Source organism: Quercus suber, unplaced genomic scaffold (genome assembly GCF_002906115.3).
Source record: "Quercus suber isolate HL8 unplaced genomic scaffold, Cork oak 2.0 scaffold_545, whole genome shotgun sequence".
Taxonomy (NCBI): domain Eukaryota; kingdom Viridiplantae; phylum Streptophyta; class Magnoliopsida; order Fagales; family Fagaceae; genus Quercus; species Quercus suber.
This window is the reverse complement of record NW_027069993.1, coordinates 489,922-514,219: the sequence shown is the minus strand read 5'-3', so window position 1 is coordinate 514,219 and position 24,298 is coordinate 489,922. Positions and strand designations below refer to the sequence as shown.

The following is a 24,298-nucleotide window of genomic DNA, read 5'->3' as shown; positions in this document are numbered from 1 at the left end:
GTGATTAGAGTCGAACCGAGAGCCAGGTTTCTGTCCTTGAGAGTTAATCGTTCAGGTTTCCACCTGCTCTGTGACTAGGGTCGAACCGGGGGTCAGGCTTCTGTCCATGAGTCGAAAAAGTTAAGGTTTCCACCTGCTCGGTGATTAGAGTCGAACCGAGAGTCAGGTTTCTGTCCTTGAGAGTTAATCATTCAGGTTTCCACCTGCTCGGTGACTAGGGTCGAACCGAGGGTCAGGCTTCTGTCCATGAGATGAAAAAGTTAAGGTTTCCACCTGCTCGGTGATTAGAGTCGAACCGAGAGTCAGGCTTCTGTCCTTAGAGCGGGCCGTCAAAAACAAACATTGCTCGGCGAATGGGATCGGACCGAGAATTTTGACTAGAATAGTGCGGATCTGCATGAAAAACATCATTAGTATAACAATCAAGACATTTACATGTCGCGGTTAGCTCTATGCTCGGAGAATCGGTCATCAGTGATAGTACTTCTTCAGATTATGGACATTCCATGGTCGGGGAAGTTGTCTCTCGTCCAGGTCTTCCAAGAAATACGCTCCGGTACCGGCCACAGCCGTGACCCTATAGGGCCCCTCCCACGTCTGTGCCAATTTCCCGGCACCAGTGTCTCGCATGTTGCCCACGACTCTTCTGAAAACCAAATCCCCGGAGACAAATTCCCTCGTTCTCACGCCTCGGTTGTATCTCTGGGCGAGTTTCTGCTGGTATTCCGCGAGCCGTATTGTCACCATCTCGCGGTATTCTTCCACCTTGTCCAAATATCCTATCATCATTTCTTCGTTTCGGGCGGGATCGAAACCCGCCCCTCGCGCACTACATAGATTCACCTCGGTGGGTATCACGGCTTCCGCTCCGTACGTGAGAAAGAAAGGGGTCTCCCCGGTGGATCGTCTAGGAGTGGTGCGGTATGCCCACAAGACTTTGGGAAGTTCCTCGGCCCAGTTTCCCTTCGCCCCCTCTAGCCTTTTCTTCAGCCCACTCACAATCACCTTATTCACGGCCTCGGCCTGACCGTTGCCCTGTGGGTAAGCAGGAGTTGAGTACCTATTCTTGATGCCGAGACCACTGCAAAATTCTCGGAACGCCCGGCTGTCAAACTGTAGCCCGTTGTCAGATATGATAGTGTTCGGCACCCTGAACCTGGTGACGATATTCTTCCATATGAATTTCTTTACTTCCACATCCCGTATGTTGGCCAACGCTTCCGCCTCCGCCCACTTGGTAAAATAGTCGACGGCCACCAAAACGAACTTTCGGCCGCCAGTCGCCCTAGGGAATGGGCCGATGATGTCCAGCCCCCATTGCGCAAAAGGCCAAGGGTTGCTGATCGGGTTCAGGTGGCCCGTGGGCTGATGGATCAGAGGGGCGTGCTTTTGGCACTGCTTACACTTAAGCACATACTCGGCAGCGTCTTTCTGCATCTGAGGCCACCAAAACCCCTGAGTCATTGCTCGATGCGCCAATGAACGTCCCCCGACATGGCCGCCGCACACCCCAGAGTGGAGCTCCGCCAACAGCTCGGCCACCTTCTCCGGTCGTAAGCATAAGAGGTACGGCCCTCCGAAGGACCTTCGATACAAAGTCCGGTCCGCTGCCAACCAATACCGAGGAGCCATCCTACAGATCCTGATGCCCTCCTTTTCGTCGCTCGGCAGTCGGTCGTAGGCCAAAAAGTCGATAATGGGGTCGATCCAGCACGTGGCAGGGGCTGCGATTGCCGTGACACTGATCCCTGTAGTTCCCAAGTTGCTCATTACATTGACACTCGGCTCCGAAATATGCTCGACTTTGATCTGCCGTGGTATCTCCTCGGCTACTGAGGATGCCAGCGTGGCTAGGGAGTCAGCGTGTCTGTTCTGGGTTCGGGCTATGTGGAAAACTTTCACCGTGTTGAAGCCGGTCATGACTATCCTTGCTTGTCCTAGGTATGCTTTCATTCGGGGGTCTCGTGCTTCGAAACTGCCCTGCACCTGATTAACCACCAGACGTGAATCCGAGTATAGCTCAATATCCCGAGCCCCCAGGTTCGAAGCTACCCTCAGTCCGGCCAGAAAAGCCTCGTATTCTGCCTCGTTGTTGGATGCCCTGAAACCCAATCTAAACGAGTGTTCCAGCCGTATTCCTTCGGGGGTAATCATAACAACTCCCGAACCGGCCCCCATGGAGCTCGATGCGCCGTCCATAAATATCTTCCACGGTCGAGCCTCCAGGTGGCAAACCATGTCCCCTCTTTCTCGGGGCGAAAACTCAGCAATAAAATCCGCTAGGACCTGACCCTTCACCGAGCTTCGAGGTTTGTATCGTATGTCGAAGGAACCGAGTCGAGTCCCCCATTTGGCTATACGGCCCGTGAAATCGGACTTCTTCAATAACGACTGTAATGGGTACTCGGTCAGGACGTATACGGTGTAAGCCTGGAAATAGTGCGGCAATTTCCTGGTGGCGTGTATCAGGGCTAATACGAGCTTCTCCAAGGGCAAGTATCTCGTCTCGGCGTCGACAAGAGTTTTGCTGATGTAGTATACAGGTCGCTGGATCCCTTTGTCCCTCAATAGCACAGCACTCACGGCGTGCTCGGACACCGCCAGATACATGAATAAATCCTCACCTGCTTCGGGCGCCGCTAGCACAGGCGCTCGCGCCAAATAACTTTTCAGATCCGCGAAGGCCTCTTCACACTCCTCGCTCCACCGAAATCCCGTCCATTTCTTCAGCAGTTGGTAGAATGGACGGCAGCGATCTGCGAACTTTGAGATGAACCGGTTAAGGGCGGCCAGCATCCCGGTTAGTACTTGCACTTCCTTCGGGTTGCTCGGTGGCTTCAGTCTTCTCACAGCTTCTATCTGGTCGGGGTTGACCTCAATTCCCCGTGTACTGATCAGGTATCCCAAGAACTTCCCGGCCCCGACGCCAAACGCGCACTTCTCCGCATTAAGGCGCAACTCGTGCCGTCGGAGAACCTCGAAAACCTCCTGGAGGTCCCCCATATGCAGGGCTTCCTGTTTGCTCTTAACCACCATGTCGTCGATGTACACCTCGACCGTGCGCCCTATCTTGTCTCGGAACATTCTTGTCATCATTCTTTGGTAAGTGGCCCCGGCGTTCTTCAGTCCGAACGCTGGAGGGAAATCACGCAGAACGCCGCTTCAACTGCCACACGCGCGACGCCTCGGTTCACGAACCGTCAGGCAATGATGGCGGGTAGGCCGTCAGTCAATTCCAAACGCATCTTTTAAGACGCGCATTAATGCGCCCATCAGTGGTCGGGCACTGACCCTTCGACTTCCCAAAACGGGCAATCACCCCCCGGGATCCTTGATTCACCCCCGGGAATGGGGAGCGAATCAAGGGGGGGCTATTGTACGGCCCTTGCACCATGGCCCATAGTGGGCCTTGTACCCAGGCCCGGGTATGTGGCCCATGAGGCCGGTCTCCCTCTGCCTAACGGCCCATCCCCGAGCCCTGCAGGCTGCAAGCCCTAGCTTCGCCTTTACACCGTCTCTTGGCAAACCCATTCCCGAGCAGTGATGAACGTACGTCTCGCGGGACACCCCGCCCTGTACCTACCCGGCAGCACCTCGGAGAGGCACTACTGCCGGGAGCTGTAGTGGAGTTTGGGAACCAAGTTCCAACGCCACCCTCACCGCTTCCCATGCCCACCTACCCACCCATTTACGATCAATAATACTGGACCGCCGGTTGCACTTACTGGCAGATAATTATGACCTCCACATTACTTCGTGGACTATAAATAGAGGAAGTCTCGAGGAGACAGGGGTTGGAGAATTGGAAGAAGGAAGGTTATAAACAGAGAGAAACAGAGGAAGGAAGGGGCTCAGACCCCAGAGGAGAGAACAGTGATTCAGACAAGACTTGGTGTTTTGGAACGACCCAGTGTAGGAAATCCAAACCCCTCATACAAATAAGTTATGAGCCCAAGTGAGGCCCAGCCCGACGGGTTTCAGTTTTTGGCGCGCACAAAAACTATTTTTAAGAAAATCCAGGCACATATAGTGACAAAAATTTTCGTCACTAAAACTATTTCTTACAAAATTTTGCTATATTTAGTGACGAAATTTTCGTCACTAAAACAATTTTTTGTTGCTATATTTGTGATGAAAAAATTCGTCACTAAAACTTATTTTCTGTTTTTATTTTTTACATGGCTTTGATATTAACATGTAACCTGTCATTACATTATTAAAACCTCACATTTGAATAACACATTTATTTCAACAACACATTTATAAAAAAAAAGATCCATACATTCCACAAGTAAAAAATAAAACAAGTATCCAATTCAAACTCCTTCCATGCAATAATTGTTTGCAATACATACAATAACTCTACCTAAATCCTATTTTAGAACTAACAGAAGATGTCTTCATATGTCTTCAAGTAATGCCAAAAGTAAATCCCCTAAAAGCCACCAATAAGAAATCTGCACAAATATAAAAACAATATTTCGTTAAAATCATAAAGTAAAAACATTAACTATGTTATAAGAAACATTTCTAACAATGCATTAACCAATAAATTAAAATCACAACTCTTAATGTATAAGTTGTAGAAAGCAAATAAAGTACTAATATATGGATGACTTAATTTGCCATCGGGTGTCTTACCCATTGTCATTCAACTTTTATCCATATTTGACTACAATTACAAGATGAGTGCTACTTTAGTAAAATAAGGACAACTCATGTATAATATATTCTAACATCTAAGTCTATAAGCTACTTAGATAAAGTTCTACCTCATACATGAATGCACAAGTCTATATTAATCCTTAAACCAATTTCCAACGTCACAAATATAAAGTTTTACAAGTATTGAAATGAAATAAAATATTATTCATCACATCTAATCAACAATACTCATTAACATTTGCAAGAAATGAAAAACACTCATAATATTAGTTTAACCCACCTTATAACACCATGCAAGCCACCCGCTTGCTTTAACACAACAATCCACCACAAAACCAATCACAAACATCATAAATACAATGCTTACAAGTATTGAAATCGAATAAAGGAACACAATTGCTACTAATCAACAAGTTTCATTAACATTTGCAAGAAATGAAAAACACTCCCAATATTAGTTTAAACCACCTTATAACATTATGCAAGCCACCCGCTTGCTCCAACACAACTTCGTCATATGCAGTTGGAGACTAGAGGTAATATGCTAACCTAGTGGTTTACATCTATTTGACTCGTTACATGGATAAAAAAGGAATGTTATTCTCAACTTCGTCATTAGAAAGCATAGATTTCAAATCCATTTTAGTTCACAATTTTCTATAAAATGTGTTGTGTGTGAGAGTGTATGTCTGGACTAGGCTTTATCTAAAGCAAGTTTTGCCCATGAAATGACTATGTTTTGGGAAATCTTGAAGCAAAATAGCCAGGTTAGTTAGAAAAAGGATACTACTCAGACCACAAAGGTTATACACACACTCAATTACATAACAATATCAAGATGTAAGAACAATTATCCTCCCTAAACAAATTCATTAAGTCACAGCAATCACAAGTTCCTCAAACCCCTTCCCAATCAATAATAAGGTACTAGAAAAACTTTCTTAACGCATTCAAACAAAGATATACACCCATCACAAATGTCCAAAGCTGCTAAACCCCAAAAACTTACTGTATCACAGTTTTGGTTTTGAATCCTTCAAAGTAGAAAACACACAAAGAAGCATACAAAAAATCAATTAAGCAGTAACAAACAAAACAAACAAGCACTTGGGGAAAATTCATTTTGATACCACAGCAATCACCCCAAGTGTACAACAACATCAAGCAATACCAACTAAAATAAGAAACATAAACAATCTCAAGAAATACCAAACTTGTACCATAATAAAACCAGTCAGTAATTAAGCACATATCCAAATTCGGAACATGAAAAAAAAAAAAAAAAAAAAATCAAAGACTCACTACTCACCAGTCACCAGTACCCTTCTCAAGTCTCAACCCACGGTGAGATAAGTATGGTCGGGACCTAAACACCCAAGCGATCGAACTGGAAGTAAAAGGGGAGCTATATCAAAAACAAATTCATTAATTCATTAAGCTTGTACAAGGGGAGCGATATCATTAGGAGAAGGCATTATTATATTTCTAGAGTTAAATTTACAGATACTTTAACTTTCATTGGAAAGCCAAACATATATATAAAAGCCAAAAAGTATGGATTGAAACTGAACTAAACTCAATGCTTTTGAGTGAATAGACCGTTGTCCAATTGGTCTATTCAAAACTTACATCCATAACTTTGATGGTTCTCCTACACCACATTACCCATTGTCAGATTTTTCTTTAGAATTCATTGCCCCTTTTGACATTCTACAAAGAGTTCTAAGTTCAGAGACCCACATAGCAACTTTTGCTTATTTAAGCACAAAACAGAAAGAAACATAGTATAGAAACTGACCTGAAACCACCCTGGTATGTAGTTTGGATGTTGACCCAATTCCTGAAAGTACAAAATGTAGATTTTGGTATGGGCTATCACTTTTCACTCGTACCCAAACTAAAGAAAAATGCATATACCCATTACTGTATCAAACAAAAAAATAACTAAAGGAACTAGAATCATTAAACAAAAATTAACAAAAAAATTAACTCAAAAGGAAAAAAAAAAAAAATACCGAAGGGTCACAAACTGAAGTGTCGTTGGAAGCGTCGCCAATTGCAGAAGGATGAAGCGTTGCCGGCGAGTTGAAGCGCCGTGAACGACGATCTGAAGCGTCACGGTCTGGGCTTCTGAAGCACTGTGAACGGTGAGCTAAAGCGTCGTGATCACGAGCTCAAGTGTCGTGATCGCGAGCTCAAGCGTCGCGATTGCGAGCTTAAGTGTCGCAACGGCGAGCTCAAGCATCGCGATCGCGAGCTCAGGCATTGCGACGGCGAGCTTAAGTGCCGTGACGACGATCTGGGCTTTCTCCATTTTAAGAATCTATCACTGAGAAATATGTCAGGGAAAGAGAGAACTATGTGAGGGAAATATGTGAGGGAAAGAGAGAATAAAGTGGGAAAAGTGAGAAAGAAAAAAGGGCTGAGTGACTCCCATCTAATTTTATGTTCCTATTTTTAGTGACGACTTATTTTCGTCACTATTTGTCACATTCAGTGACGAAATTAGTTTCGTCACTAATAGTGTTCTTAGCAACACCTTTAGTGACGAAATAATTCATCACTGTAGATGAATTTAGTTTGGCACCTATATTTTTGTTTGGCGCCTTTAGTTCAACACAACATTTAGTGATGAAAATTTAATTTTCGTCACTAAAAGTTACTAATTTTTTTATAAATAGTGACGAAATATAAATTTCGTCACTATATGGTACCTTTTTGTGACGAAAAAATTTTCCTCACTAAAATTCATCACTGAAAATACATTTTGTTGTAGTGTCCTTTGACCATGACAATTATCAATTTGAAGAAATGGTTTTTAACATTCGTCAAAGTTACATTCTTTTTCAAATAATTATCAATTTCCTTAACAATACGTGGTACCTTAAAATCTCACTAGGTCCCATGATGTGCATGGTATCAATTAGACTACACAAAGTCCATGATAATTTAAGGTATGAATCGTATGACAAAGGAATAAGGAACATCTTGGCCCCCTTGTAATGTTCAATCAATTCATACCAACTCTTTTTTTCTTTTTCTTTTTCTCTTCTTTTTTTCCTCCTTGTGGAAGAATGGTTTTATTTATTTATTGATTTTTTCACTTCACTTCTCGTCACCAAGATTTGTGTGAGGTTTTATTGTTTATATTGCTTGTTGTTGCTTTTAAGGAGATATTTTTAGCGGTTGAAATAATTGTTTCTACTATTTTTTTGGAATAAATTATAAATTAACTCAATTAATCTACTATTAAATTGACTTTTTTTTTATTAGTATTAGAGCATAGGTGTATTTGTTTAAGAACATTTTCCTGAGTTTCATCATTGACTTCTATTGTAGTGAATAAAGCATGGTCCTTCACTGTTTTCTCATTTTGAGGGAACAGTTATGTATTTTGGAAGGATTGGATATGAGAACATGCCTTAAATAATTTGATGAGAGAGTTTGGCTATATGTAGGAAAACCAGACCAAACCAAAATCTAAAGTGAGTGAGCGGTACAAATAAGATCAATTGAATGATGCAATTGGAATAGCAACTGTAAAATCCTATTTTCATTGAAGTTATACATGCAACAACTAATAAGTTCTCTGAAATTGATCTTATGAAGCTGCATTAGTGCGTACAAGAGTATATGACTTCTTGAAAGCACTCCTACATTCATGATTTCATGTTGCTTACTGTGGTCTCGAATATTTAATTTATAATTCCAAGAGTAATTCCTACTACTACTACTATTATTATTATTATTACTAGTTGCTAACCTGTGCAACGCACAGGAAAGCTATTGAGTATGAGATTTTGAAGAATATTATATTAAATTTTTATGTTTGTGTGTGTGCGTGCGCGTGATAGTCAGAGAGATTATCATTATATGAAATTATCATATATGGTCAATATTGTGCTATCTTCAACTTTCAATGGAATTCTATACTGGAATTTGTAATAGTTATATGTTATTGTGGAATTGCCAAATGGAATTTATGAATAAACTGACAATTTTTTGCATATTTTTCGTAACTTACAGCACCTTAGCCACAGATTTTTTAACCTCAGGTCAAAGTGAATTTTTGTGACCATAAAATTTGTTCTTATATAACAATGTTGGAGTAAGAATTTCAAGAATGCGAAGAGATCTACATAGAAACGTTTTTTGTGGTCATCAAGTGGATGACATACATGTTTTGCACATGTCCTAGCTGCCACCCCCCCAAAGGAAAAGATGAAAGCTTGAAAGCCCATTTTCAGTACCTACAATGTATGAAGTAAAACATATCATATCAAAGAACAAATGCCTACACCATGAGAAACCAAAAAATAAACATATGACTGTACTGTGCTTAATTAAATTTTACAAAATTTAAAGATTGCAAGCTGTAAACAAAATATCATACACACTCTAGTCTCTAGATTTAGCAAAAAAAAAAAAAAAAAAAAAACACACACACACACACACACACACACTCTAGTCTCTAGTGAGTGACACATAAAATAATAGAAATTTTTATAAATAAATAAATAAATAAATAAAAGAAAAAGAAAATTTAAGTTGTCAAAACATTAATGTAAGTTGGTCAACACATACACACCTATCAAAACATTACATAGTTTTAGTCTTTCTTTTGTTTTGAATCACACTCTAGTCTCTAGTGAGTGACACAAAATAATAGAAATATATATATATATATTTTTTAAATAATAAAAGAAAACTTAAGTTATCAAAACATTACACAGTTTTAGTTTTTCTTTTGTTTTGGTTTTTCTTTCACATATCTAGAACCAGAGGCAACTATATTGCAAAACAAACTTATAATCTCAAACATGATTTGAGAAAGCGAGAGGGAGATACCAGTATCACTACATACTAATGAGCGGACACCAGTGATCAAGTGGAGACTATTAGCCTACAGTGGAACGGTGAGTTTTGGAGCTATTAAGGACTCGAGTCTTTGGAGAATGGAGGCAGAGTAAAGGTTTTTTTTTTTTTTTTTAATCATATTAGGGTTTTTGTTTAGTAAACTGTAGTGTGTGTGTGTATATATATATATATATTAATTTTTTGGGATATCAAAAGGGAGAAAGGAAGATCTATATTTTTGTTTAGGGAGAAAGGGGCTGGATATGCGCTTGATGAAATTTTGTAGTCTGGTTTGGATTTTAAAACTTGTGTATGTTTAGTTAACAAATTAAATAAATTAAAATGACATGTAAAATTGTGGAAGCAATAAAGTTTATGTGTCAATATATATTATGAAGTCAACAGAAAGTCAAAAGTTTCGGTTTTATAGTATATATAGATTATACGTAAATACTGGAGACGAGAGTTGGGCTTTGAAGCACAGATGTTTCTCAAAAAAATAAAATAACATGGAGGCGTTGGAAGCACATATATTGAACATCACAAAAGATGTCATTAATTATTATTGGATTATCACTTCAACCCATAATTAAACTAATATAATTATACCTCCAATTTAAAAAAACAAAATTGAAAATACCATGTGTGAAATTAAATAGAGTAATAACTTGCTAGTTACAAGGTAGTACTGATTTTCCTAGTCATCAAATAATTTTTCTCCCCCATTTGGAGGGCGGCCCAACTTTCTAATCAATTGGTCTTGTGTGCATGAGCTTATCATAATTATTGAATTCTCAAATGCATATAGGGTAGGGACTTTTTGTTTTGGTTTACATTATCTCACATGCCATGGTCACCATGGTCAAGGACCATATCTTCTTCAATCAACTAGCAATTAGCAAGTGAAACTTCTCACCATCTTCGCAGTTGACGTAGGATGATTACTCTGACTTTGAGTTACATATTTGTATGAAAGGGTGTGAGTTTGTGTTTTACAACTTGTTTCATCTAGAAAGTTTACTAATTTTATGTAAGTTGGCAAACCGAGAACTAAAACATGTTTAGTTTAAGATTTTTAAGTCTTAGAACAATGTTAGACATTGCTCATGTTGGTTTAAGTGAATATTCAAGAACAGTTAAGTTGCAGAAAGAAGAATTCAGAATCTGCAAGGCTCGACCGATTGAGAGAAAGGTTCAACCAATCGAGAATTGATTTCTGCAGAATTTTAATCAGGCCCAAAGCCTACGAAAACATCTAAGGTTTCAATCCACACATTGTTAAGTATAAAAGGAAAACTATAAATACGTTTCAGAAATTCTTGGAAGACTTATGAGTTAATCCTATGAGATTTGTGAGGTTTTGTAACCTTCTAACTCAACAAGCCTCTATTGAAAAGAAGATCCATATTCAAAAACTAGTGGAGTTAAGTTGCTGCATACAAGATCAACAACTACTAATGGTCTAAAGTTTTGAATGGGATCTCAAAGTCACAAATGTGGGTGTTTGTGTGCAATAAATTTAGATAGAACAGTTCGTGGATTTGGAGCTGCGTGTGGTCACGTGAGTAAGTATTACAAGAGGTAGCTTTAGATTAGGGAAAAATCTATTGTAAAGCTTCCATTCTATCTTAGTGAATTTGTTGCCTTAAGGATAGTCTAGGTTAAATTATCTCCAGGTTTTTTACCTTGAAATTAGAAAGTTTCATTGTTTTTCTTGAGTCATCATATCGCTTGTCTTCTTTATTTTTCTGCATTTAGTGATATGACTGTTTTTGTTTAAACTAGATCTAAATAATAAAACCTAAGTAACAATTTGGTTAATGAATTAGGTTAAAAAAATCTGAGTATAAGGGTCTAAATAATCCAACAAAACCCCTTGAAAAACGTATGGAAATTTCTAAAAAAAAAATATATATATATATATATTTTAAGAGTTGGATGACCCTTGATGAATTTTGAAATAACACCAATGAAAACGAAATTTTGAAAGCCTTAGCAAACCTCAAAACAAGTGTTTTATCTTTATTGAGGATCGCCAACCCTTGAAAAAGGTAAAAATAACTGAAGGTCAAAAAATTTAAAATTACAACCCTAGATAAATAAGGTTGCTAAAGGGTCTCCCAACCTTCAAAATAAGGATTTTCTCTTTTTTATTTTTATTTAAAAAAAAAAAAACCCACAACCATGCACGTATACTTCAAAGAACTAATGTAACTCAAACAACAGTTTTCAGGATTTAAACACTAAAAACTGTGGGCCAAAAAAAAAAAAAAAAAATCATGTTTGGCAGGAGTGTTTTTTAGGAGTATTTGAGTTACATTTCTCATTTTAGAGTGTTTAAACACTGAATTTAGAAAACTTCTTTTGCTAGTTTTTAGTTTTCAAATAACATTATTCAATGACATTGTTGTAAATATATTAAAAAGTATAGATCCCACTGATTAGACTACATGTCATCACTTTTGTTTAAAAAAAACACACACACACACATATATCAAACACACAANGAATTTTAATCAGGCCCAAAGCCTACGTAAACATCTAAGGTTTCAATCCACACATTGTTAAGTATAAAAGGAAAACTATAAATACGTTTCAGAAATTCTTGGAAGACTTATGAGTTAATCCTATGAGATTTGTGAGGTTTTGTAACCTTCTAACTCAACAAGCCTCTATTGAAAAGAAGATCCATATTCAAAAACTAGTGGAGTTAAGTTGCTGCATACAAGATCAACAACTACTAATGGTCTAAAGTTTTGAATGGGATCTCAAAGTCACAAATGTGGGTGTTTGTGTGCAATAAATTTAGATAGAACAGTTCGTGGATTTGGAGCTGCGTGTGGTCACGTGAGTAAGTATTACAAGAGGTAGCTTTAGATTAGGGAAAAATCTATTGTAAAGCTTCCATTCTATCTTAGTGAATTTGTTGCCTTAAGGATAGTCTAGGTTAAATTATCTCCAGGTTTTTTACCTTGAAATTAGAAAGTTTCATTGTTTTTCTTGAGTCATCATATCGCTTGTCTTCTTTATTTTTCTGCATTTAGTGATATGACTGTTTTTGTTTAAACTAGATCTAAATAATAAAACCTAAGTAACAATTTGGTTAATGAATTAGGTTAAAAAAATCTGAGTATAAGGGTCTAAATAATCCAACAAAACCCCTTGAAAAACGTATGGAAATTTCTAAAAAAAAAATATATATATATATATATTTTAAGAGTTGGATGACCCTTGATGAATTTTGAAATAACACCAATGAAAACGAAATTTTGAAAGCCTTAGCAAACCTCAAAACAAGTGTTTTATCTTTATTGAGGATCGCCAACCCTTGAAAAAGGTAAAAATAACTGAAGGTCAAAAAATTTAAAATTACAACCCTAGATAAATAAGGTTGCTAAAGGGTCTCCCAACCTTCAAAATAAGGATTTTCTCTTTTTTATTTTTATTTAAAAAAAAAAAAACCCACAACCATGCACGTATACTTCAAAGAACTAATGTAACTCAAACAACAGTTTTCAGGATTTAAACACTAAAAACTGTGGGCCAAAAAAAAAAAAAAAAAATCATGTTTGGCAGGAGTGTTTTTTAGGAGTATTTGAGTTACATTTCTCATTTTAGAGTGTTTAAACACTGAATTTAGAAAACTTCTTTTGCTAGTTTTTAGTTTTCAAATAACATTATTCAATGACATTGTTGTAAATATATTAAAAAGTATAGATCCCACTGATTAGACTACATGTCATCACTTTTGTTTAAAAAAAACACACACACACACATATATCAAACACACAATTATGTTTTTTTTTTTACTTTTGAAAAGATGTTATTAGAAATATAATACCAAACACATTTTTTGCATTATGAGTACTTTAAATACGTGTTTTTACAACACTTTTTAAACCACAGTTTTCATATAATTTTGAACAACAATACTCAAACACCTTTGCCAAACAGCCCTACATGTTACAAAATTTATATTATATCAAAACACAATATTATGGGCCCATTCGTTAAGGAAACTTAAAAACTGTTTTGTGTTGTTTATATGCCACATAAGTGGGCCCCACTTTTAAGTTATGTGTTTGGCAAGCGTACTCAAATGAGGGTTTTTAGATAACAATTCTTAGTTTAGGTGATTGAAAACATGTATTTTGAGAACCTTTGAAGAGTATTTTTTAGTATTCAATATAACCGGGTCCAAATCTCCTTCAATGTGTACTGCAAGTCTTCAACCACACATACATCAAATTAAAGGACCACATATTACAAACTCCACAATAGACAATAGTTCTAAAATTATAATAGGATAACCGGAATACATCAAAATGAAATAACAAAGGTTCACATATCCTTGCATGCCTCAAGGCAGTACCTGCCATTAAAGAGGGAAAAAATCAATAACTTTACCATTATGATATCGAGTTCAAATCTTCTGTCCCACTTTTCCTACTTCACTCTATACTCCACCAATAAATACTTGCCACGTATTCACCTAATTAATTAAGTACTACTATTAATTAATAACTGTATTATTAATAAGTCAATAATGATAGTATTTAACTAATTAGGTGAACACGTGGTAAGTATTTATTGGTGGAGTATAAAGTGGAGCAGGAAAAATGTGACAGAAGATTTGGACTCAAAAAGCCACATCAAAAAGTTATTTATTTAACTTTGCAATTAGTAAACTTTTTTTTTGTTAAATAAATAAATATATATATATATTTCAAGCGTGTTTTAACTTATTCCAAGAGAACTGATAACATTTGAGATAAAATTGAGTAATATAACCATGCAACTTTGAAGTTTACTAGCTAATTGTATTGACAAATTTAAGTGAACCTAGACAAAGTGGATTGAAATAATTAAGTAAAGTTTTTTTATGTAGGACTCATTTGCAACATAGCATATCTGCCAAGTCAAAAACTTCTTTGCTACATTAGTATTGAATTAGGTTACCCAACCTGATCCAACCCACAACCTAAACTGCAAATTGGATCAGTCTGATATAGAGCTCGAAATGAACCAAACTGGATCGGTCATCACTAACCAGGAGTTGATTTGATCATTTACCTTGACTTCAAGGATTGATTTATTCAATTCAACTAATTTTTACACAATATTTTGTGTTGATTCTATTTTTATAGTCTGTTAGTTCATATTTTGTGCCTAAATGCTTCATAATAAGATTTCTCGTTCTATCCTTATTACCTTAGATTGCAGCAACTATTCAAGTACTAATGTCGAATTGCAATATTTGGATTTCAAAGAAGATAAGATGCATAGGAAAGAAGATTTATGTTCTAGTTGACGAAGACTAGTAAATGTTCAAAATCAAGATATACAATCTGGCATCTCATTCGCACTAATAACCAAAACAAAATGGTAGGAAAATGCGTAACTAAGAGTAGGACAAATGATTTGTGTAAATTGGCCTTATGGCCTGTTTGGATGGAAGGGGGAAAAAGGGGGAGTGAAGTAGAGTAGAGTTAGCTAAAAATAAGCTAATTTTATGCTAAATTTACTCTACTCTACTCCCTCTCCCTCCCCCTCAATCCAAACGAACCATTAGTTTATGTCTAAGTCCAATTGTGAAGATGATAAGAAGTTTTACTAGCTAGTTGACTGAAGAAGATATTATCTTTAGTGATAGCAATGATAAAAAGAAAAAAAATCCTATCCAATAATTAATTTATGCACACACACACACAAAAGACAGATTGATTAGAAAGGACAAACAGGGGAGAATGATTATTTGTTGAGTAAAAAATCAGTACCTGCCACTTAGTCATGTTCAACCAATTTCATACCTGCTCTTTTTGAACATAAATTTGTTGACTATTTGAAAAGCTCAATTTGTATGATAAAGTGGGGGCACTGTGCTATTCCCCTAAAAATGCACTAAAAAGTCTCACCAATATTTGTGTGATGTTCCATACTCCATCATGTCAAATTGAAGCCATGAGTCAACAAATACGACTATTGCAAGTAGTGTAATTCTCATCTTTCTTGTTTTCAAATTTGAGATTCTATTCGTATTGTTTTATAATGTAATTGTGTAATGGAGATTCATGTTTTACTTTACCTCCTAAACCAAGAATTACTCGATTATTTTGACGCAGTACTATTGCTTTTGCCAAAAGCTTCCCCACGTTACAATATAGAATCCAAGGAGAAATAATAATGAAACTTCTATGAACTTGGTAAATTGAGGGGCCACTCACGCGTCAACATGACCCACCATCACCAACCAAAACTAAACACAGTTATGGTCCATGGAATTTTCATGGAAGTCTCTTTATAATTATGTGGCAGTTCTTCACTTGGTTTAGCTTGCTTGTTATGCACACAAAAACAGGACATAAGCGGTGTCTCTGTTTAGTAGCTAAATTCCACTAAGCTACACTTGCATCACAAATTCACATTAATCCATTAACACTTCATTTGAAACTTCTTAAAAGATTAAAATAAAATGGAATGTATTTAAGTAATGAAATCTAATGAGAAATAATAATAAAATTTGTACCAAAATCGTTTTTTAAAGGAGATGCTTCCAAATTAATCCTACAACAATAAACCTATGCTCTAATACCAATTGAAAAATTGTGTTATAGGAGATGCTTCCATATTTATCTTTGAAACAATGAACCTATGCTTTGATTCCAATTGAGAAATTGCTATTTAGGCCCCTAATTTGTCATCAATCTCGGCACTAGAAACTTTTTTCAATTTGGCATTACATTCAACTAGTTCTTCTTCCAAGCTCTTGACCTTAACCCTATGGAAGAAATTCTCACACTTAACTTCATCTATTACATTCAACTATTTGTAATCTTGGCAATAGTTCTTTTTACATTCAACTATTTGTAATGTTGGCAAATTTCCAGGTCAAAAATCAAAATGGTTTCAATGTAATTGCAAGTTTCCATATATTTTAATTTCATTTAAATTGTAATTGCATTGAGTTATTGAAGTTCACCTTGTCATGCTCAATCAATTTCATACCAGCTCTTTTTCTTCTCTTCTTTTTTTCCTCCTTGAGGAATTTCATACTAGATCTTTGTTTCCCTTGAAACAACGTTATCGTGATTGAGTAAATGAAGCTTCCTTATCTTTTTCCAAAGTCCCAAACTTGATATGAACCAAGTTTAAAGATAAATTTATTAACTAATTTTTTTTTTTCAATGATGGATTCTATAAGTTCATAATAAAGACATCAATTTGTTTCAGTGTAAGTAGGATTCAAATTTAAGTCTCTTATTTGAGAATGATTTTTTTTTTTAACAATTGAGTTAATTGTACTTTATGAATTTATTAACTATTCATTTCTTTTGATGATTTGATAGTAGTTGGTAGTTCAAGAGTTATGTAACTCAATTGACACTTGTTATTTTTAACTTTTTAATGGAGATATTTAGGATTTAAATCCTTTTAACTTGACTAGAGTCATTTTTATTGGAAACAATATATATATATATATATATAAAATTTGGGTTTTAATTACACAAAACAGTTTCCTTGAAATCTGTCTAACACTCGATCAGGCAAGTTTGGACTTATAATTGAATAACAAACTCCTTTGAGTAGGACAGTTACCAATTTTAATTTTTAAGAAATAGTTTTTAACATGCCTCAAAGTTACATTATTTTTCATATAATTATCAATTTTATTAAGAATCACACAGAAAGCTTTGAGAGAGAATCTCTATATGCAATTGTATATCAAAAACTGAATGTAAAATACATAGCCTTTGGTGTTTATATATAGAATCAGAGGAGAGCGAGAAAATAGGAAACGACCTAACTGACTATTACACGTATGCTAACTCCACATTATAAGTTTAAGTAAAACACATGTTGTTTAGCTACTACAATCATAAACTACAAGTAGCTTAGCTAGTTGAATAAATTCTGCTACTCTATCAACTATAGCTCTACTATTCCATCCATCTGCAAAAAATTTCCTTGAAAATATTGTGAGCTATATTCCCAGTTATATGAATTTGCAAAGAAAAACTCGCTTTGGACTAGAACCACAAATACGTTGTAACTTAAAATGTTACGAAATCCCATGATGTGCACTACATTGACTAGAATTTTATGGAGTCCATGATAATTTAAAGTATGTCGATGAAACGAGGAACACTTTGGCCACCTTGTCATGCTCAATCAATTTCATACCAACTCATTTTCTTCTCTTCTTTTTTTCCTCCTTGTGGAATTTCATACTAGATCTTTGTTTCCCTTGAAACAACGTTATCATGATTGAGTAAATGGAGCTTCCTTATCTTTTTCCAAAGTCCCAAATTTGATATGAAACGAATTTATAGATAAATTTATTAACTAATTTTTTTTTCAATGATGGATACTATAAGTTCATAATAAAGACACCAATTCGTTTCGGTGTGAGTAGGATTCGAATTTAAGTCTCTTATTTGAGAATGATTTTTTTTATTTTTTTTATTTTACAATCGAGTTAGTTTTAGTTTATGAATTTATTAACTATCTATTTCTTTTGATGATTTGATAGTAGCTGGTGGTTCAAGAGTTAAATAACTCAATTGACACTTCTTGTTATTTTTAACTTTTTAATGGAGATGTTTAGGATTCAAGTCCTTTTAACCCAACTATCAAATTATAAAGTCGTTTTTATTGGAAACAATATATATATATATATATCTCAATAACAAGCTTTTTGTGAATTTATTAACTATAGGGTAAAAAAAGCTTATTTGATGGTAAGAGGCTCACCAACAATATGGACAAGTTTGGTGCGGGTTCTATGCATGATGTTCCATGCACCTTTATATCCAATTGAAATCTTGACTCATGAGTCAACAAATAGCTTTCATTCATAAAAACTTGTAAATGACATTTTGCAAGTAGTGTCATGTCATCCCTATCTTTCTTTGTTACTTTCTCACTAGAACATCAATTAAAAATACAACTTGAGATCCCACACATTAAATTAACTGGCTCGGTGAAAAGTTTTTCACGTTCAATTAAATTAAATATCTCACTACTAGAACATCGATGAAAAATACAACGGGTCATATAACGCGTAAGAAACGTTGATTAAATTCTTCGTTATTCAACCACAGGAATATTAGGAAATTCGTAACTCAAATTAATCCATGAAGCGACCGCTTCCCATCAACCTTACAAAAACGGGCCCATGACAAGATTGAGAGCATTGAAATTTTACACACCGAGGTACAAAAAGAAAATCTCAACACAAAATCTTTTCAGCATGGGCTTATCTTCTATAACGGGCTGTAAGGCCCAGTTTATGTCTAAAAAGTTCTTATGTGTAGAGCAGCCTAGAAAATAGTTATATTTGTGAGTAATTTTCACGCAATGGCAAAAGACTTCTTGAGCCACCTGAATCTGATTAATTTTCACTCAATGGCGTAAGACTTCTTGAGCCAGTGGTGTCTAAGATTTCCTCTAAAGGAGTAAGTTTAAGTTTGACTGTTATTCACTCTTCCTATGGGATGTGCTTGACGACTTCTAGTAAAATAAAATTAAAACTTTTAAACGAAAAACAGAAGTTAAGTTCAACAATTTTCCAATATTTGATTCTCTTTTGGTAGAACCAATATTTCTTTCATCCACAGGAATTGATTGCAATTTGCAACAAGATTCTAATATTTAGTATTTGTTTCAAATGTTAAATTGCACTAGCACTCCTTGAACTTTCAAGTTGTTACATTAAGCTCCGTAATTATGTTTTTTTTTTTTTTTTTTTTTTTTGAGTGCAACAATATTCCAATATTTGTATGTCTGAGAAGTTCTTATGTGTAGACCAACCTAGAAAATAGTTATATTTGTGAGTAATTTTTACTCAATGGCAAAAGACTTCTTCAGCCACCTATATCTATGAGTAATTTTCACTCAATGGCATAAGACTTCTTGAGCTAGTGGTGTCTGAGATTTCTTCTAAAGGAGTAAGTTTAAGTTTGACTATTATTCACTCTTCCTATGGGATGTGCTCAACGACTTTTAGCAAAATAAAAATTAAAACTATCAAATGAAAATCAGAACTTGAGTGCAACAATATTCCAATATTTGTATGTCTGAGAAGTTCTTATGTGTAGACCAACCTAGAAAATAGTTATATTTGTGAGTAATTTTTACTCAATGGCAAAAGACTTCTTCAGCCACCTATATCTATGAGTAATTTTTACTCAATGGCAAAAGACTTCTTCAACCACCTATATCTATGAGTAATTTTCACTCAATGGCATAAGACTTCTTGAGCCAGTGGTGTCTGAGATTTCATCTAATGGTGTAAGTTTAAGTTTGACTATTATTCACTCTTCCTATGGGATGTGCTCAACGACTTTTAGCAAAATAAAAATTAAAACTTTTAAACGAAAATCAGAAGTTGAGTGCAACAATATTCCAATATTTGTTTCTTTTTTGGTAGAACCAATATTTCTTTCATCCACAGGAATTGATTGCAATTTGCAACAAGATTCTAATATTTAGTATCTGTTTCAAATGTTAAATTGCACTAGCACTCCTTGAACTTTCAAATTGTTACATTAAGGCTTCATTATTATGTTTTCTTGGGTCAATTTGGTAAAAAAAACTTTGATACTGTATCAATATTTAGGCCCCCTTCTATCAGCGCCCTGTTCATTTTCTACCAACGGAACATATGGGTCTTAGGTGAGCCAAAATGTTTTTGTATCCAATAATGAAAAATGAAGGAAAATATTGAGAAAACCAAGGATGAAAGTAGGAATTTGCCTTTGAGAAACCAAAACATGAACAATAAAATTTTTTGATCATTCAACATTCAAGAATAAAAAATATACTAAAATTCAAATCTAAATTAGTATATAAAAATAAAACTAGTATCTATTCCATATTAACAAAATATAAATAAAATAAAACATACAAATAACTGTTTTTGAATATATGTTATATTATTTATGATATTTTAAAATGGATCGTGAATTTGTTTTTTTAAATATTGAAAATTATTTATATTAATTATGTAATAAATTTTGCTATAATTTCTCTTTTAATGTAACCATGTTGAAATGGTCAACAGCCAAAAAATCTAGTCCTTCCTGTCTTGGATTCTTACAAGGTAAAGAAAATGACAACATTTCCTACTTTCAAATCTACACCGTCCAAGTGGAAATAAAACCACTCCACAGCATTAGTAACATAGAAACTTGGCCAAGAAATCACATCTTTCTGTTTCATATTTGGGTCCCTAATTTGAATTCTTCCTCTCACATCATAGTATCTACCTCTCTCTTTCATCTCGATTTCTCAATTTTCCCTTTGCTCTCTCTCTCTCCACTAATTGAATGTGTGGTAGCGTTCACGTGAGAGATCATTGTACATTTCTTGTAAGTTTGATTTTAGGCAAAACACCTTTTTGTCTTTATATTTACATTATGTGTTTGTTAGATAGCAATTTATTTATATTAATTTATTTGCATAGTATTTATTAAAATATATAAATTTTGGTAATTTTTACGTTAAATATGTGACAAAAAAGAATAGCTTATTTTTAATAAAAGTTATTATTTACCAAAAAAAAAAAAAAAAGAAGAAGCTTAAGACAAAAAACAAAATGCTTTAAGCAAATAAGCAAGAGGCAAATGCACATGTTTGGTAAAAACAAGGGATCGAGAGAGAAGGGAAATGAAAGGGAGGAAGAGAGGAGAGTGGAAAGGGAAGAGAAATGATTTTAATTTCACTTGTTTGCTTTGTAAGAAGATTAAAAAAAAGAAAAAAAAAATATTGGTGGGCCCCACCATAAGAACTCTCTCTTCGCTCTCCATTGGGAGGAAAGAATATGGTTGGTTCATGGAGGAAAATGAATCCCTCAATTTTCTATTCCTTCACCCCAATCCATTCAGTTTAGTGCTTTTTTTTTTCCTAATCATTTTGATCCTTTTTCTTTTATGGAATCATTTTGATCCTTAAGTTATGAAACTATTGTCATTTTAGTAGTTGTTATCTCACTAGGCACACACATGTAGATAATAAAATGAATGAATAATTAGCTACTAGTATTAAAAAATAACATCTGCATCTAAATAAATAAAAAATCAACATCAAAAAAGAAAAATGAAATAATAATTTTGTAAAAAATAAATTAATTAAAAAAACACTCAAGTTTGGTTTTATTTTCTTTCATTTCTTGCAAAAGTTAGTGTTGCCTGTGATCAAACCATTCCAATTCTTGGAACAAACCTCACTGACATTGTTGTCACAGGTAACTAGAAGACGATTTGAGGTTTGGATTATGTAGTTTTCACTGACACTTAATTACCACTAACAAATAAATAAAATAAAACAATGTTACAACATAGGTTTAAGAACACAAGCAAAACATGAAGGAGAAATTAATGTGTGATTTTATTGAATTGATTAATTAGCAACGTGTGACTTCATTGAATTGATTAATTTTACACAGATCATGATGTTACTAACCGATAAAGGCATAACCATCTCCTCCACAAACCAGATGCACCAATGAACTAATGACACCAGTTCCCTAAACATTTACAAAGAAATGAGAAAGACTACAAGCCGTATAATTTTGTTTGTAATTGCTTGAGATATTCATGAACTATACTAGTCTATGCCTCAATATCTCTAACGATATATATATATATATATATATATATACACACATTGAAGAGGATGAATTTATGCTTGGGTTAGGCCTGACGGATATTTACTGTGGTCCAATAAGAGGACGGGCCCATTATCTGCCAAATATATGGAACAGCCCAATATGAAGTATCGGTGAGTCCGAGGCCCATGAGGAAGGCAGAAAGGCCCTTAGTATGTGATGCTTGCTACACACTTCATAGAGTCCTAGAAGGAAAAGATTTCGCAATCTACACTTGCAAGGATTCCTATATGGAAAAGACTTCTTCTCCAAGCAAGAGAAGTCCACCCTCTACTACTATAAAAGCCCCAATGCCCTCACATGTCAAGGTACGCTTAATTTTACCCTCTCTAGCACTCTAGAGTTGTGAGCATATTTCTAACTTGACCTTTGGAGGGTATTCGGCCGGCACCACACCGGTGCTCTTCGCGAGGTTCTTTCTTCCCTTTGTTTTGCAGGTTCGCGTTCGAGTGCGCAGATATCATGTAGCTCACTGGTGAATTCTTGACTTCATCACACATATATATATTTGTGTGTAAATTTTTTTCACCATGTATAAGTTAGTTAGTGTAATATTCTCTAAATACAGTGGAGCTATCATGTGTTTCACTATTATATATACCTTTATTTACGTTAGTTATTCTGTTCTTCCAAAGCTTTCAAAAACATTTGTTCCATTGGCTTTTTGTCTTCACCGTTTAAACATATTAACATAACTTAATTTTGACAAAGATTATTGATAAAATTGAGAATGTAATTCTTTATATATTGATTTGAATAATACTTTATAGAGGAGGCCAATAAATAGTGAGACTAGAGAGACATATAACATTGTACTAGTACAATGGTAGTACGATTTTAGTGGCCCCGAAGGTAGGCTTGGGCCTGGTTAACAGTAACAATTAACTAGGAGTGCGGAAGATTGGTGCAATTTAATATGCCCATGTACAAAGTAGAGCATGAATAATGAAGATTGAAGTGCAGCTCCATATCCTCTCAAGTTAAAACTTAATTAATTAGTTAATTTTGAGTACAAGCAGACAGAATTTAGAAGTAAAAAAAAAAAAAAACGACGACGACAACAACAACATACGTTAAGACTTAAGAGTGCTATCATAAATCCAGGGCACAATTATTTGTTACATAGAAACATGAAGCATTTTTGTAAAGCATTAATTGCTCACATTTAGTGGAGATGTTAGCTTTCCCATGTAAATCAACAGATTGAAATATCAACTAGTTTGCATTTGAAATTCAGCTAATTGACTTGATTCACATGATTGAATTGATGAGCAAGTTGAATTTAAGTTGTCTCCAACGTCTTCTATTTGTCTCTCTAGTGATTGAATTGATAAGCTACTTGAATTTAAGTTGTCTCCTACATTCTCCACCAGTCTCTTTGGTGATGACAATAGGAAAGGCTTAGAAGGCATTTGTAAGCATTCAGTTTCTCCTTCAAGCATTTCTACAACTTTGTTCATTGAAGGACGATCACTAGGCTTCATTTGTATACACCATAATGCGACTAAGATCATCTTCTTAGCAATTTTCTTCTCCTCCTCAGTTGCATCTTCCATTTCTATGTCATTTCCTTTGCTAAATTGGCTATAGACCCAAGTTGGGAAGTAAATTTGGCTTGAATGGTCTGCAAGTGCATTCAAGTTCTTTCTCCGGCTTGTCATTTCCAACAATAACATGTCAAAACTATAAACATCAGCTTTATAGGATACCCCTCCAATGCTTTTATAGAACAACTCTGGAGCTATATATAATAGTGTTCCCCTTGCAGCAGCCAAAGACACTACGCTATTATTTGCTAAATAAAGTTTTGCAAGCCCAAAATCAGAAACTTTAGGAATGAAGTTCTCATCGAGAAGAATGTTATGAGGCTTGATATCAAAATGTAGAATTTGCATGCACTACAAGAAATCCGGGTTTAGGCGGCGTTTTTTTTAGCGACGTTTTTAAATCCGCCACTATAAGTGGTATATTGCGACGTTTCTGATTAGCGCCGCTAAAGAGTGTGCTTTTTGAGACGTTTTTTAAAAAACGTCGCTATAACCCGGAATAATAGCGACGTTTCTTAAAATGTCGCAACAAGTACATTTTCAGTGGCATTTATTTGGATTA

General features: G+C 35.3%; 2 protein-coding genes and 1 long non-coding RNA gene across 3 annotated transcripts; all 3 read right to left on the bottom strand.

The window, feature by feature from the left end:
• Positions 1 to 471: 471 nt before the first annotated feature.
• On the bottom strand, positions 472 to 3,093 carry LOC111989134 (uncharacterized). The gene has a single exon (XM_024020926.1). The coding sequence runs from the start codon at positions 3,091 to 3,093 to the stop codon at positions 472 to 474; it is 2,622 nt and encodes an 873-aa protein (XP_023876694.1).
• A 1,190-nt stretch (positions 3,094 to 4,283) lies between these two features.
• LOC136063592 (uncharacterized) lies at positions 4,284 to 6,085 on the bottom strand. Its single transcript, XR_010625221.1, has 2 exons — positions 5,975 to 6,085; positions 4,284 to 4,457 (listed from the first exon to the last, which is right to left on the bottom strand). It is a non-coding gene; the product is annotated as an uncharacterized LOC136063592 (long non-coding RNA).
• A 17,315-nt stretch (positions 6,086 to 23,400) lies between these two features.
• Positions 23,401 to 24,084, bottom strand: LOC111989133 (rust resistance kinase Lr10-like). The gene has a single exon (XM_065764212.1). The coding sequence runs from the start codon at positions 24,082 to 24,084 to the stop codon at positions 23,401 to 23,403; it is 684 nt and encodes a 227-aa protein (XP_065620284.1).
• Positions 24,085 to 24,298: the final 214 nt, after the last annotated feature.

Coding starts and splice junctions, on each gene's coding strand:
- LOC111989134 (XM_024020926.1), bottom strand. CDS start 3,093: ATGACAAGAATGTTCCGAGACAAGATAGGGCGCACGGTCGAGGTGTAC.
- LOC111989133 (XM_065764212.1), bottom strand. CDS start 24,084: ATGCAAATTCTACATTTTGATATCAAGCCTCATAACATTCTTCTCGAT.